The sequence below is a fragment of the Ranitomeya variabilis genome, chromosome 4 (assembly GCF_051348905.1).
Source record: "Ranitomeya variabilis isolate aRanVar5 chromosome 4, aRanVar5.hap1, whole genome shotgun sequence".
NCBI lineage: Eukaryota > Metazoa > Chordata > Amphibia > Anura > Dendrobatidae > Ranitomeya > Ranitomeya variabilis.
The window spans coordinates 693,012,851-693,029,126 of NC_135235.1; the positions used below are offsets into that span (position 1 = coordinate 693,012,851).

Here is a 16,276-nt window from a genome sequence, read left to right on the forward strand (position 1 = left end):
GGTTTCGTGAGCCAGTGTGGTATACATCTCGAGCTCCTGGCTGCACGTTTTCCCACAGAGCGGGCAAAGGTGGGATTCATAATCTCTCTCTTGTCGGACAGGGCGTTGGAGTGGGCTATGCCGCTGTGGGAGCGCAACGATCATGTGGTGCGGAGTGTTCCTCGGTTTCTGGACACTCTGAAACAGGTCTTTGTAGGACCTCAAGTCACCCATGATACAGCGCTCCAACTGCTGGCTTTGACTCAGGGTTCAACCATGGTCACGAAAAAAAGTATATTACCTATATTGCTGGATTAGTGTAAACAACGTCTCACCAAAAAAACTAATACCATAAAAATAATTTTTATTAAACTGCTTTTTTTAAAAAAATATAACCAATGACCTAAAAACAAACCACACCAAGCAATAATTAATCAACTATACTAGACAACACTCGCAGGTGGGCATGGGGGATGGGTATCCCTGTTACACCCTAATAATCCCTATCTGTACCCTACCTGTCTGCGGAGGTTGGCACCCTCTTGGACGCAATGTGGCGCCCCCGCTCCTCGGCGGCTTGCCCTTATCTCCCTAGCAAATCCCTTGTATATACACCAATAGGGGATTCACGAAAAATGCCACTACACAGGGATACAGCACACAATGACTTTTCTTGATTATAACCAAAAAAAAGGAGAGTAGGACAGCAATATACAAAACCAACCAAAAAAAGTGCAGTGAATAAAACCAATCTGATATTCTGGGAGCATAAATATAGATATCAGGATATCTTGCCAAAAAAAGTGCAGTGAATAAAACCAATCTGATATTCTTGGGCGCCATTTTGCGTCCAAGAGGGTGCCAACCTCCGCTGATAGGCAGGGATTACTCTAGGGACCTGGTAGGCAAGATATCCTTATATCTATATTTATGCTCCCAGAATATCAGACTGGTTTTATTCACTGCACTTTTTTTGGTTGGTTTTGTATATTGCTGTCCTACTCCCCTTTTTTTTGGTTATAATCAAGAAAAGTCATTGTGTGCTGTATCCCTGTGTAGTGGCATTTTTCGTGAATCCCCTATTGGTGTATATACAAGGGATTTGCTAGGGAGATAAGGGCAAGCCGCCGAGGAGCGGGGGCGCCACATTGCGTTCAAGAGGGTGCCAACCTCCGCAGACAGGTAGGGTACAGATAGGGATTATTAGGGTGTAACAGGGATACCCATCCCCCATGCCCACCTGCGAGTGTTGTCTAGTATAGTTGATTAATTATTGCTTGGTGTGGTTTCAACCATGGTCAGCCATTTTACGGTTCACTTCCGGACATTAGCGTCTGAGTTGGAATGGCCAGATAAAACCCTCATTCCCGTATTTTGGAGGGGGCTGGCTGACCATGTGAAGGACGCTTTGGCTACTAGGGAGATTCCCGCCACACCGGAGGAGCTCATAGCTGTATCAACTCGCATAGACCTTCGTTTTCATGAGCGAAGGTTGGAGCAAGCCCAGTGTAGGCAGAGGTTTCGGCTGGCTCCCACCTTCGCCAGACCTCTGGAATCTCCAGTCCAGGCGTCCGAGTCACATGAGGCCATAGAGGTGACACGAGCGGGACCCAAGTCCCAGTCCGCTCGTGCACATAAGGTCTGTCATGTTTGCCGGCAGTCAGGACATCTTGCCTCCAAGTGTCCTCAGCGGTCGGGGAAACGTCAGCGTCTAGTGGCAGTTGGAGGAGGTACACTAGACACGGCGACGTTTGCCTCAAAGTTGTCCTTCAAGGGGACAATTACCTTTGGCCCATCCACTCTTATGGTAGAGCTATGCGTGGACTCTGGGGCGGAGGGTAATTTTATGTCATCTGCTTTCGCCCAGCATCACGCAATACCCCTGGTTATGCTCGCCAAACCAGTAACCGTTCGAGTGGTAAATGGGTCGACACTACCCTCTCAGATTACCCACCAAACCATTCCTATCACGCTTTCTGTGTCTCCATCACATCAGGAGATTATCTCCCTATTAGTCATTCCTGAGGGAATTGATGAGGTCCTGTTGGGGATACCTTGGCTACACTATCATTCTCCTCATATAGAGTGGTCCTCAGGGAGAATTTTGGGATGGAGTAAATCCTGCGAGGGCAGATGTCAGAGGGAGTGCATTCAGGTTGCTACAACACAGGTACCCGCAGATCTTTCCTCTCTCCCCAAGCACTATTGGCCCTATGCAGACGTGTTCTCCAAAAGGGCTGCGGAGACCCTTCCGCCTCACCGCCCCTATGACTGTCCTATTGACCTCTTGCCTGGTGCTGAGCCTCCCCGGGGTCGAGTCTATCCGTTATCTCTCCCGGAGATGGAGGCAATGTCCCAGTACATCCAAGAGAATCTGAGTCAGTGTCACCTGCAGGGGCTGGGTTCTTCTTCGTACAGAAGACTGGAGACTTACATCCATGCATAGACTACAGGGGTCTTAACGCCATCAGGGTTAAGAACAAGTACCCATTACCACTGATATCTGAGCTTTTTGATAGGCTACGGGGAGCAAGGGTATTTACAAAATTGGATCTGCGGGGTGCCTACAATCTGATTCGCATCCGTGAGGGGGACGAATGGAAGACGGCTTTTAACACCAGGGATGGGCACTATGAATATCTGGTGATGCCCTTCGGGCTCTGTAATGCTCCAGCCGTTTTCCAAGACTTTGTGAATGACATTTTCCAGGATATGCTCACCACCTCGGTCGTAGTCTATCTGGATGATATTCTCATCTACTCTCCAGAAATTGCCTCTTATCGGAGAGATGTTCGCAAAGTCTTCGACCTCTTACGGGCAAACTCCCTCTACGCCAAGTTGGAGAAGTGTGTGTTTGAGCAGGAGTCCTTGCCTTTCCTTGGTGATATCATCTCTGCCCAGGGTTTGGCTATGGATCCTGCCAAGCTACAGGCTGTGATGGACTGGCAGGAACCCCATTCTCTTAAAGTGGTGCAGCGCTTTATGGGGTTCATTAATTACTATCGCCAGTTCATTCCACACTTCTCAACTTTGGTAGCTCCCTTGGTTGCCATCACCAAGAAGGGAGCAAATCCCAAGTTGTGGTCAGAGGAGGTCTCCAAGGCCTTTCTCTCGATTAAGTCACACTTCGCTAGCGCTCCCATCCTACATCGCCCCGATGTAGATAAGCCATTTATCTTGGAGGTGGATGCCTCATCCGTTGGTGCTGGAGCAGTCCTTTTCCAAAAGGATGCTCAAGGTCGGAAGCATCCTTGCTTCTTCTTCTCCAAGACCTTCACACCAGCGGAGAGGAATTATTCCATCGGGGACAGGGAGTTACTAGCCATGAAGTTGGCTTTTTCAGAGTGGAGACACCTCTTGGAGGGAGCTCGCTTTCCCTTCCAAGTGTTCACTGACCACAAGAACTTGGTATATATACAGACGGCCCAGCGGCTGAATTCTCACCAGGCTAGATGGTCCCTGTTCTTCTCCCGGTTCCATTTTACTCTCCATTTTCTCTCTGGGGAGAAGAACATTCGTGCCGACGCTCTCTCCCGCTCCGTAGTGTCATCTGAGGAGGAGCCTCGGCTTATTGTCCCTTCTGAGAGCCTGAGAACTGTGGCTCCGGTTTCGCTAGAGTCTGTGCCCCCGGGCAAGACTTACGTACCAGCGAATTTGCGACCGGAGGTTCTCTCTTGGGCTCACTTGTCCAAGAGGACATCTGAGCTTTTGGCGAGGATGTACTGGTGGCCGCATATGGCCCGTGACGTCGGGGACTATATTCGGGCGTGTGTCTCCTGCGCCCAGAATCGGTCTCCTCAGCAATGGCCTGCTGGGCAACTTTACCCCCTGCCGGTGGCAGACAGGCCCTGGGAGATGGTCAGGATGGACTTCGTGGTGGGTTTACCCAAGTCTCGTAGCTGCACCGTTATCTGGGTAGTCACCGATCATTTTTCTAAGATGGTGCATTTGGTGCCACTTCCACGGTTACCTTCTGCACGGGCCTTGGCGGCGTTGATCAGAAAACATATTTTCCGCTTACATGGAATGCCTGATAAAATTGTCAGCGACCAGCAACCAGTTTGCGTCTCGGTTTTGGAGAGAGCTCTGCCATTTACTCAGCATAGAGCTGAATCTCTCCTCTGCATATCATCCCGAGATGAATGGGTTGGTAGAGAGAACCAACCAGACTCTGGTGACATACTTGCGACATTTTGTCTCTGCTAGGGAGGATGACTGGGCGGAATTTGCCTTGAACAACGCCATAGCCGATTCCACTAGTCAGACTCCTTTTCTCCTTAATTACGGCCAGCATCCGCGTGTCCCTGTGCCCATGTCCGTGTCATCCACCGATTCTAGGGTGGCAGACTGGACTGGAGACACGTGACATCTGGGACCGCACACAGGATGCCATCCGGGCCTCCAAGGAGAGAATGAGGGTTTCGGCTGATACACACGCTCCGACCTATGCTCCTGGCGACTTAGTGTGGCTCTCCGCCCGTAACATTAGGCTGCAATTTGAGTCCACTAAGTTTGCGCCTTGCTACATTGGCTTGTTCAAGGTTCTGGAACAGGTCAACCCTGTGGTCTACCATTTGGCTATTCCTCCACGCCTTGGTATCATCGATACTTTTCACGTTTCCCTCTTAAAGCCCGTTCATTTGTCCCAGTTTTCTGAGTCATCTGCCGGGACATCGGGTTCATCCACGGATGAGTTTGAGGTGAATGCTATCATGGGGGCAAGGTGGTACGTGGCAAGAAATTTTATCTCGTAGACTGGAAGGGTCACGGTCCAGAGGATAGAACCTGGGAGCCTGTGGAGCACATTTGGGCTCCGCTGCTCATTGCAGCTTTTGAGCGTAGCGAGGATCAAGGAGGGGGGGGCCCTAGGAGGGGTGGTAATGTTAGGAGTCAAGTTTCCTCTGCTGCACAGGTGGAATCTCGATCCGTGTCTGCTGCGGTCTCCCATTCTGCATCGGCCGCAGTGGAGCCTGCTCAGCGGAGACGTCGGTCCCAGCGTCTCACTGAGACCGATACTGTGCAAAGGGTTACTGCTGCCTCTCCAGGCTCTGCTATTGTACCCTGCACTGATCTGCGGCGAGCAGGCTTTTCTGGGACTAGGTCCTGCTTTGCACACACTGAGCATGCCCAGGGTAAGATCTCTCAGTGGAGATCAAGGGTCACATGCTCAGGTACTGCAGCCAAATCTATTGGTCCTTTTAGGAAGGTCCTGTAGGTGTGCAGGCTCTGTGGCAGCCTCTCATTGGTCCTTCTAGGAAGGTCCTGTACGTGCTGCAGCTATTTCAGGTTCGCATGGCCGCACAGCCATGTGCTAGTATCTTCCTAAGTTATGTGCTTTGCGCCAGTGTGGTCATGTGTTTGTATGTGTTCAGGGACCCGGCTGAAATAAGCCCCTAGAATGCTGGCACCTCCGGCGAGGAGATTGTGTTTGTGTGTATTCAGGGACCTGGCTGAAATAAGCCCCTAGAATGCTGGGACCTCTGGCGAGGAGTTTTGTGTGCATGCATGACCACTGACTGCTCTCATTTGGGTAGTTAGCCTGTGCCTCTGTGAAAGTCTAACAGGGCACAGAGCTTTGCTTTCTCTGCCGCTCTGTGAAGCTAACAGAGCTGGTTCATATCGCCATATAGTGCCGCCATTTACTTAGCAGCAGGTTCTTTCCTGCACAGTGGATCCCGGGTTGCGAACGCACCAATCCCATCTAATAAATATATTCGGTGCTTTCCGCCAACCCTAACAGGGGGTTGAAGGCCTTTTACGCTGAATCTTTCCTGTGAGTTCCTTCCACGCTCCTTTTCCCGCTGTGTTCTTTCCTGTGAATGGCATTTTCCCGCACTTTTCCCCCCTTGTCGCCCGTCCCCAACCCCCAAACTCCTCCCCTGTTCTCCTACAGCCAATCCTACGCACCGCTTTTAAAAAACAATATGGGAAAAACCCCTCCCATGGCAACGCAGTCATGGGGGGGCCTCCATCAAGCTGTGCCCATTCCAGCCCCCATCTGGAGAAATTGCAAAACCAATTTTGAGGTTTATTTTCTCCCGTTAACCTTGCAAAAATAAATAATTGGGGGCCAAAAAGATTTTTGTTGGGAAAATGTGATTTTTTTTTTATTTTCACTGCTCAACAATATCAGCTTCTATGAAGCACCTGGGAGTTCAAGGTGCTCACCATACATCTAGATAAGTTCCTTGAGAGGTCTAGTTTCCAAAATGGGGTCACTCGAGGGAATTTCCACTCTTTGGGCACTTCAAGGGCTCTCCAATCGTGGCACGGTGTCTGCCAATGATTCCAGCAATTATTTTGGATTCACAAAGTAAAATAGTGCTCCTTCCCTTCCGAGACCTGCCGTGCGCCCAAACAGTAGTTTTCCTCAACATATGGGGTATCGGGGTGCTCAGGAAAAAATGCACAACATATTATACAGTTCCTTTTCTCCTGTTACTCTTGTGAAAATAAAAAAATGGTGTCTAATATGAAATGCTTGTGAAAAAAGTTACGGTAAATGTTCATTTTTTCCTTCCACGTTCCTTTTATTCCTGTGAAAGACCTGAAGGGTTAATAAACGTGTTGAATGTGGTTTTGAGAGCCTTGAGGGGTGCAGTTTTTACAATGGTGTCACTTTTGGGTATTTTCTGTCATATAGGCCCCTCAAAGTCACTTCAAATGTGAGGTGGTCCCTAAAAAAATGGTTTTGTAAATTTGTTGGTAAAAATAATAGAATTTGCTGGTGAACTTTTAACCCTGATAACTTCCTTACAAAAATTATGTTTCAAAATTGTGCTGATGTAAAGTAGACATGTGGGAAATGATATTACTTAACTATTTTGTGTGACATATCTCTGAGTGAAAGATAAAACTGAAAATTTGATAATTTCAACATTTTCAAAATTTTCATAAAATTTCTTATTTTTTTCACAAACAAACACAAGTCATATCAAAGAAATGTTACCACTATAATAAACTACAATAAGTCAAGAGAAATATGTCGCCATATACTAGACGTCCGGTAACTGGTGATAATTCCCTCATGTGTGGGGTCTATTTGTCTCCAGAGAAATCACACGTTACATTCCACACATAACACTGTGTAGAAAAGGCGGCGCGGGGTAATTGTGCCAGTAGTGAGGGGGAATAATGGCGGGAATGTCACTGACTGAGGAGAAGTCTCCATGTAGGGTCTGCACTACAGATATCATTCACTGAGGCCCCTGATCATGTGACCCCTGACTCCTCCCCCTCCTGTGACCTCATAACAGGTCCTGTGCGCACAGAGCAGCCATATTTGTGGTGGCGGCTCTGCGGGTGGAGGTAGGTGGTGGAGATTCCCCATTACTGAGCACGGGGGACATTAACCCCTTCAGTACTGAGACTTTTCTGGTGTTTTTGATGCCACTTTATAAGAATCTGTTCTGTTTCCTGTGATAGATACATACGACCCAACTATGGAAGACAGGAAGTGAGGAAATGGATTGTTCTCATAGTACAGGGCCCCTTTCTTGGTGCCACACAGTGTAATGCTCCTTATGTAGTATGTATGATGCCCCCCACACAGTATAATGTTCCCACAGTACCGCCATCCTCCCATACAGTGTAATGCCCCCATTATGTCCCTGTATTAAGTGACCAGATAAAACATACAGACAAACACAAGGTAGAAGTAACCAATATCATTATTTAATTCCCTGATGTGACGGAATTGTGATCACTATGGCAACAGTATATAATACAAAACAGGGTGATAACGAGGTGAAATATACAATATCATAAATACAATGAATTCTCCGGCTCACTCTCACTGTAATAGCAGCCTCTAACCGTATGCTACTTTAGCTACTGACAAGGGCGATGGTCTTGACACATATAGGCCTAAACACTACCTCTTCTGCGAACACCGGCCATAGTGGAGGTCTCTGGTTCTTCCCGCTAGGCCACATGTCCTCCTGATAAAGTCTATTAAGGCTCGCTGACTGACACAGGTTTGGTTCTCAGGTCTTGAATGGCATAACCTGGACTCTGGGACTCATCTGATGTCGCCTGGGTTCTGCTTCCCGGCATGCCACAACCTGCTGCCTCAGGCACTTTACCATGGCCTGGTATCTCGGCCTCAGTTTCTTCCCCGACACACGACCTGCCTGTTCTTTGCTTGCCGCCAAATTTGCTCCTTTGTACTTTTATTTCAAGAAACTGCATCGTCAAGACTCTTCCTTGCTGAAACTCTCCCTCTTCCCATTGATTCCTCAGGGTCCCACCTGGATGGTAGATGGCAGTCTTCTTATACAAATGCAGCACATTGCTGAGAATTCCAGCTTCCTATAGCACTCCTTTTTAAAACCCATTATGCAGTATATGTGATGCCATTCACACAGTATAATGTTCAAACAGTGATGACATCTCACACACAAAAGATATTTATATTTCCATGGTACCGCCACCCCCCCACACAGTACAATGTTCTCCTAGTACCACAAATCCACCACACTCAGTATATTCTTACAGCACCACAATTCCCTCCACATAGTATAATAGCACTGTGTTGAGGTTTTATTAGTAGATGTAAAGAAGAAAAATAAATACTGTAAAATAATAAATCTCCTCATATGTTTCCCTTATTATCTCCAGTAATTGTATTATTACACAGGATTCTTATGATGTTACATCGGCTCATCTTCTCATTCAGGTCTCTACAATATCGGATCCTCTCAGTGAAGGTCTTCTGTATAAGAGAATTCTCCTGATTTACCTGTCAAAGATGGATATGGACAGGGACAAGATGGCGGAGAGGATATTACACCTCACCCTAGAGATCCTCTTCCGGCTTACTGGAGAGGTGAGAGATTCTGATGATGTCACATTACATCATTCTTATCTATGGGAATAACAGATGGACAGAACTGGAGAGGTGAGGACTCTGGAAATGTCTGTAATGAGATTTATTAATGTGTCTCTCCATAACCAGGATTACACAGTAGTGAAGAAGACCTCTAGTGAGCGCTGTCAGGACCCTGCGTCTGAGAGATGGGAAAGACCCCTGAGCCCAATAATGGGGCCTCCACCTCACCCCCTGATACATGAGGACATCAATGACCAGAAGATCCTAGAACTCATCTACAAGATGATTGAGCTGCTGACTGGAGAGGTGACACTGCTGGGAATGCTGGGACTTAATACAGTAACACTATGAAGGGATCGGGGGATGACGGTATCATTGTATGTGTCAGGTTCCTATAAGGTGTCAGGATGTCGCTGTCTATTTCTCCATGGAGGAGTGGGAGTATTTAGAAGGACACAGAGATTTGTATAAGGACGTCATGATGGAGGTTCCTCAGTCCTTCACATCGCCAGGTAATAGACAGGACTAAATACACACGGCCTATAATTATCTGTATGTAAAGAATGAATTCAGTCCCTGTATGTGTTTCCTCCAGATCTATCCAGTAAGAGGACAACACCAGAGAGATGTCCCCATCCTCTTCTTCCACAGGACTATCAACAAGAAGATCCCAGTGTTCCTCAGGATCATCAGGTAGATGGAGAGAAGGTGTCAGGAGATCTCCCCTATGCTGTGTAGATGGCTATGAAGATCTTGTGCTCAGTCTTGTTTTATCCCCCAGTATTATGTCTTTTATACTTAGAATCATATTTTCAGTTATATTCCATTGCTCCTTGAGTTTCCATGTGTACATTAGAATAAGGATGATCCCTCTACACTATGACATGCCTTCAAATATTTGTAGGCAGTTATTAAGTCTCCTCTTAGCCTTTTTTTTTGCAAGATAAACATTTGCAGATCCTTTAACCGTTCCTCGTAGAACATACTTTGCCATCTGCTCACCATTCTGGTAGCTCTACTATGAACTTGCTCCAGCTCTTCATTTTTTTTTCTCAAATGTGGTGCCCAGATCTGGACACAGTATTCCAGAAGAGATTTGACCAAGGAGGAGTAGACGAGAATAATTACTTGACGTGATCTAGACTCTATGCTTCTCTTAATACATCCCAGAACTTGTGTAAAGAGAACAGTGGAGATGGCAGGACTAGGGCTGATCATAGATGTGACTTCTCCATCTGTGTGTGACTTTTACAATATTTGTTTCAGGGTGAAGATCTGACCCATATTATTACTACAGAGACCTATGTAAGGGGTGATGAGCGGTGTAAAGAGGAGATTCCTACACATGACCACCCAGGTGAGTAGTAACCACTAAATGCAGAGAAGTCACAGATTCTTCTCAGTCACCGGCTATGGCTGCTTTATCGGTGGTGTAGTCTGGCAGTATCACAATCGTGCGATCGTCAGTTTTCCTCTACACCACAACATTCTCCTCCACCAAATTCTGTTCAAATGACTTTGGGCATTGAAAGCCCTTTTCTATATGACGATGACTGTTACCTGCCCAGGTCTGTAAACTACAAAGCCAAATGACAGCGTACATAGAATGTGCTGACAAGTTAGAAAATCACTGGAAGAAAATATTATGATGGGCCTGTAAGAGAAAGCGGAGGGTAATGATGCTGTTGGCTTCCTAGATCCCTGAGATCTTATTGGATGAATCTACCTTCTCTTCCTTCTGTGCTGCTGAATGTTCTCATATGGTCCCTACATGACCAGGTCCAGTCTTTCTGGCCAAACTTCGCTTTTATGATCGACAACATTGAATGTGCAGTGAGGGCCAAATGTGAATTTCTGTACAATAATAACAGAGTTTCCCTTTATCCTGACTTTTCAGTTTCTTTTAAAACTGACTATTTTTAACCCCTTAACCCTCAGAGATATTTTCATTTTTGCATTTTAATTTTTCGCTCCCCTCCTTCACAGAGGCATAACTTTATATTTTTAAGTCAATATGGCCGCGTGAGGGCTTATTTTTTGCGGGACAAGTTGTACTTTTTAATGACTCCATTGGTTGTACCATGTCATGTACTAGAAAACAGGAAAAAAAATCCAAGTGCTGTGAAAATGCAAAAAAAGTGCAATCCCACAATGGTTTTTTGATTGGCTTTTTTACTGGGTTCACTAAATGCTAAAACTGATCTGCCATTATGATTTTCCAGGTCATTACGAGTTCATAGACACCAAACATGTCTAGGTTCTTTTTATCTAAGAGGTTAAAAAAATTCCAAACTTTGTTAAAGAAAAAAAATGCGCCATTTTCTGATACCTGTATCGAATCTATTTTTCGTGATCTGGGGTTGGGTGAGGGCTTATTTTTTGTGTGGTGAGCAGACATTTTTATTAATACCATTTTGGTGCAGATACGGTCTTTTGATCCCGACCAAAAAAACGTAATTCTGGTGTTTTGATTTTATTTTATTGCTACGCCGTTTAGCGATCAGGTTAATCCTTTTTATTATTGATGAATCGGGCGTTTCTGAACGCGGCGATACCAAAATGTATGTGTATGTTTGATTTTTTTATTGTTTTATTTTAAATGAGGCGAAACTTTTATATATTTTTTTAATATATATTTTTTAAAACCTTTTTTTAACTTTTGGCCTGCTTCAATAGTCTTCATGGGAGACTAGAAGCTGCTATAGCCTGATCGGCTGTGCTACATATAGGCAATGATCAGATCACTTGTATGTAATAGATTTACTGACTTGGTATGAGTGCCGACCACAAGGCGGCACTCATAGCAATCTGGGACTGACAACTATAGAGGTTTCCAGGAGACCTCTGGTTGTCATGCCAACCCACCGGTTACCCGCAATCTTGTGACGTGGGTCATCGGTGGGCGGATTTCCTGCGCAATTGCCGGAAGCGCTTGTTAAATGCCACTGTCAGCAGCATTTAACTGGTTAATAGCCGCGCTTTGGATCGCAATTCCAACCGTGGCTGTTCCGGGCACATGTCAGCTGTTCAAAACAGTTGACATGTCTCAGAAAAGATGTGGGCTCACCGCCGGAGCCCACATCAAGGGGAGGGAGTCCGACATCGGCATATTATTACTCCTGATCTTCAGGAAGTGGATAAACAGGATTGTGATAATCTACATAAAACACACTACACCTGTGCCATGATATATCTCTAAGCTGTGCGTGGCTGATGGATGTAATATACATTTATTCACGCCTGCAGGAGATGTGTTGGCATGGCTGAAGTCCAGGTTTCAAGGAATCAGCCAACATCATAAATTCCATTATGTTTTCGAGCCTAAGGAATTGAGAGATTACTGCACAATCTCTTCCGATATGGGGAGCAATAAATAATTTCAGAACTCAGTAGCTCCAATGGTCCACCATAAATAAGTGCAACTCCGGTTTAGTGATGGAGCTTACCCCCTAACATATGTTGTTGTTGGGGAGATAAATTTTTTTATTCTATGTCTTTTTTATACAGGTACATTTTGTATGGTAGTTTTATGATGGTGGGATCGGCCTGCCTCACTTACAGTACAGACCAAAAGTTTGGACACACCTTCTCATTTAAAGATTTTTCTGTATTTTCATGACTATGAAAATTGTAAATTCACACTGATGGCATCAAAACTATGAATTAACACATGTGGAATTATATACTTAACAAAAAAGTGTGAAACAACTGAAAATATGTCTTATATTCTAGGTTCTTCAAAGCAGCCATCTTTTGCTTTGATGACTGCTTTGCACACTCTTGGCATTCCCAGAGGGGAACAAGGCCGTATCTGGCAGCTTCTGGCAATATGCTTCAAGCTTTAGTAGTGTTTGTTACTTTAAAATTGGCTTAAGCAGGTAGCAGATTGCTCCAGCTGGACAGCACACAAACCCATACTGCCAGACTAGATAGTACTACTGGTTTGAAGCACCCTAATCTTAGTGGCTGGACAGGGACAGCACCACCCAGAGCTTCTGGTTTCGGCCTCTCCTCTATTACCAGCAACGCCTGCACAATAAATTACACTCTGCCTGGTGATGGAAGCAAACATCACAGGAGAAGATTCCAGTGGAGATGGGACACATGCAGATGTCCTAATATAACAAAATTACAAAAAACTAAAGCAGTAGAAATCCCCATAAAGTGATTCCATTGTCATGTCAGACGCTGTTCAGACCAGGTCGTTCGACAGACAGCGGTAATTCCGCTTTTGACCACTATGTGCTCATTGGCGTCGGCTAGATTTTATCTAGCTGTTCCGGGGTTAATTTACCTGATCCTCGGATTGGAAGCTGGGCCATGCCCATTGCCTTTAAATAGTTCTCCTGATCATTGGGCGTCGCCGATTATAGCTTCTGTCTTGTGCGTTGTTATCTCGGTCTGGAGTGGAGAGCTGGTTGTTGGAGATTCGTTGCTGGTGGTGTATTTTCCTTTGTCTTATTTACTCCTTCCTATATTTGTATTTATTTTGCCCTGCACATTTATAGTGTATTCCTGAGTGACTGCGGCGTGGTGTATATTTTCCTTTATCCTTGTCTGTGCTAACTGTGGGTATTGGTGTATTACCTCTTCACTGGGTGGTGGGCGGAGGTTTCAGCCTAGGGTTGAAACAGGAGACAGGGTGAGGTTCGAGGCCTAGACATGCACACCATCAGTGTAAACTCCAGGTAGAGGGTCAGTCAGGATTTCCCTAGTCTGAGGGAAATTGCAGGGGCCCGGGTTATTAGCTCTCACTCACCTAGTCTCCCCGTGACATTATAATCGGCCCAACAACAAAAAAGAAAACAAAAAAAAGGGTTTCTTTTTTTTGTGTTTTGTCATGGATCCCATGACTTCCATAACCCGCCAATTGGAGGCGCTGTCCCTACAGGTCACTGAGTTGAGGGGGGCAGTACAGCAACAGGGACTAGCAGTATCTAATGTGCAAGCTGGAGCGACAGGAAGAGTTGCTGAGCCTAAATCCCCTTTGCCTGAAAAATTTGCTGGGGAACGCAGTAAATTTGTTTCTTTTCGTGAAGCTTGCAAACTATATTTCCGTATGCAAATATAGAAATAGTCCACGGCACTCAAGGTTCCTTGGTGGTGCACAAGTAGGGTATCCAACCCGTATACAAACAAAAAAAGCACTTGGCACTCAGAGATTCATTTGCAAAAAAACGTGAGAGTTTTTTATTTATTTATGCGACCAGATCAAGAGTGTTTAAACGTTTTCGGTCATAAGACCTTCATCAGAAACATCTCTCATGAAACTGAAAAATATGTAAACAACAATTACAAGATTGTAAAAGACATCTGATATACAATTGATTAACAGATTTGTACATAAAAGGAGAACAAGTCTGGTTACAACGAATGTTTTGTACAGAAGAGATCAGCACATGATGAATAAATAAATAAATAAACAGTCAATAACAACCGTGACGGTCAGGAAAAAAATCCAGACTGGTGATCCATGAGTCGTAGAATTCTCAGGTTAGGCTATAGGAAGCTGTGAACGTGGATAAGGATAACAAGCAATTGCACACCCTTAATGCCGAGATTAACAACAACTTGAGCAAATGCCCATAAGGATACTGTGAGAGCAGTGCTGCAGGGTGTCTGATGGTGGCACTAGGAGCAAGAGTGCAGGGTGAATACCTACAATAGAAATGTGACATTGTGAATGAACAGAGGAGAGCCAAATGGATAGGGTGAACTCCAGCAATATATGTACGCCCACCCCGTATAAAGGTACTACCATGTATATAGCGCATACTACACTATGATATAGTATCCCCAACCAGGAGTGCTAATAATGTCTAATGGTGACATAAGCTAGAGACCACAGCAGAGAAAGTTTATATACACTACCTGGAGGCAGGATTGCGCAATACATAAGCCAGAGAGGCCCACATGTATGTAAGAGGGACCTTGCAAAAACACCTGGAGGGTATGATAAGGACCGTGTTATAGGTTATGAAAAGCAGGGCGAACATAGGGTGTAATAGTATAACCGGTGATGTGTGCTGGAGCTGAATGTTACCTCGGGGATCCTGGGGGATGTGTGGGAGGAAGAGCGCTCTGGGAGGGCAAACAGCCGCTGCAGGGATTGGCGCTGCAAAGATAAATACACAATGGGAGAAATCCCTAGAGAACGTACAAAAGCGGGGTGAGCTCTAAACATGAGCCAAGTATATTTACCAGGAGAATCCAGGTCCGGGGTGCCGAGGTGCTGGGGGTCCGGTAAAGGCAGAAGCCGCTGTGTGACAGCGGTACTTCCGGGTATAAAAGCGCCCAGAGCGGGTCATGTGACCCGCCTCGTCATAGGGCACATGATCGCCTGCGTTGAGTCAGGGGCTGTCATAAGCAGGAGCAGAGCGCTGTGCTCAGAGCTCTGCGCCTGCGCAGGGTAAAAAGGGGAGAAGAAGTGCTAAAGACAAGCGCTGTAAGCCTATGGGTAAGCGCTGTAAAAAATAAATAGTAAGCAGCGCTGGTAGTATCACTAATGATATGAGCTCTAGGGGGGGGGGGGGGTGTCCTTAGGAAGAAAATAAGGAAAAGAGAGAAGCTGGCTAATGTGTATGCATGGTGACCCCTGAATAAACGGAACAAAGCACATATATACTCTACCATATGTGGTGCCACCAGTGCCCAGTGCGTGACTGAGTTTAACGATTCTAAAAGACAGTAAAAGAAAAAGTATTAGGTTAAGTGCTTGAACAAAGCAAAAACAACAGCAATAAAAACAATAAAATAAAATATATAGAAGCTCCAATAAACATGGTTAGCATTATTGTAGAAAGGCTGAAATATCATAATCTCTATTTAACCCCTTGGGTTCCAGGGTCTGCAGTGTAAAGATCCAGAAGGCCTCCCTCTTTTTAAGCATTTTAATACGATTCTGGCCTCTCCTTAGGGGGTCTATTTGTTCTAAGACCTGAAACCTAAGTTGGGAGATATTATGGTTCTTTTCAAGAAAGTGGGACGGGAGGGGAAGGTGGGTTTTTTTGCAGCGAATGGTTGACTTATGCTGAGACACCCTGTCCCGAACCGTTTGAGTGGTCTCTCCCACATAGGCCAGGCCACATGGGCATTTAATCAAGTACACTACAAATGAGGACTCACATGTGTAGAAACCTTTAATTGGAATAGCTCTGCCCGTGTGGGGATGAAAGACTGAAGGGCCCTTTTGTACGTTACTGCACTGGAGGCAGTTGAGGCAAGGGAAAGTGCCTTGTCTTTGGGTCTGCAGAAAGGACTGTTTTGGAAGAATCGTACCTGAACCCACATCTGCTTTGACCAATCTGTCTTTAAGATTTTTGGCCCGTCTAAAACAGGACATGAATGGTACCTTAAACTCAGGGATGTGTGGGTAGCTTTTTGCGAGTATGCCCCAATGCCTCCTGATGGTGGATTGTACCAAACCAGAGAACGGGTGAAAGGTAGTGACAAAGGGAATTCTTTTAC

At 45.6% G+C, this 16,276-nt stretch overlaps 2 protein-coding genes across 2 annotated transcripts in view; one reads left to right on the top strand and one right to left on the bottom strand.

Annotated features, from left to right (window-relative positions):
- LOC143767646 (uncharacterized) overlaps positions 1 to 16,276 on the bottom strand; it is a 383,745-nt gene that overhangs the window by 199,196 nt on the left and 168,273 nt on the right. The window lies entirely within an intron of this gene.
- Positions 7,260 to 16,276, top strand: part of LOC143767687 (uncharacterized) — a 30,976-nt gene continuing 21,959 nt past the window's right edge. Inside the window, exons 1-6 of the mRNA XM_077256172.1 lie at positions 7,260 to 7,287; positions 8,657 to 8,806; positions 8,936 to 9,115; positions 9,198 to 9,321; positions 9,405 to 9,502; positions 10,076 to 10,166. Coding sequence (XP_077112287.1) covers positions 8,729 to 8,806; positions 8,936 to 9,115; positions 9,198 to 9,321; positions 9,405 to 9,502; positions 10,076 to 10,166 — 571 coding nt within the window. The 5' untranslated portion in view covers positions 7,260 to 7,287; positions 8,657 to 8,728. The remainder of the gene's footprint in view (positions 7,288 to 8,656; positions 8,807 to 8,935; positions 9,116 to 9,197; positions 9,322 to 9,404; positions 9,503 to 10,075; positions 10,167 to 16,276) is intronic.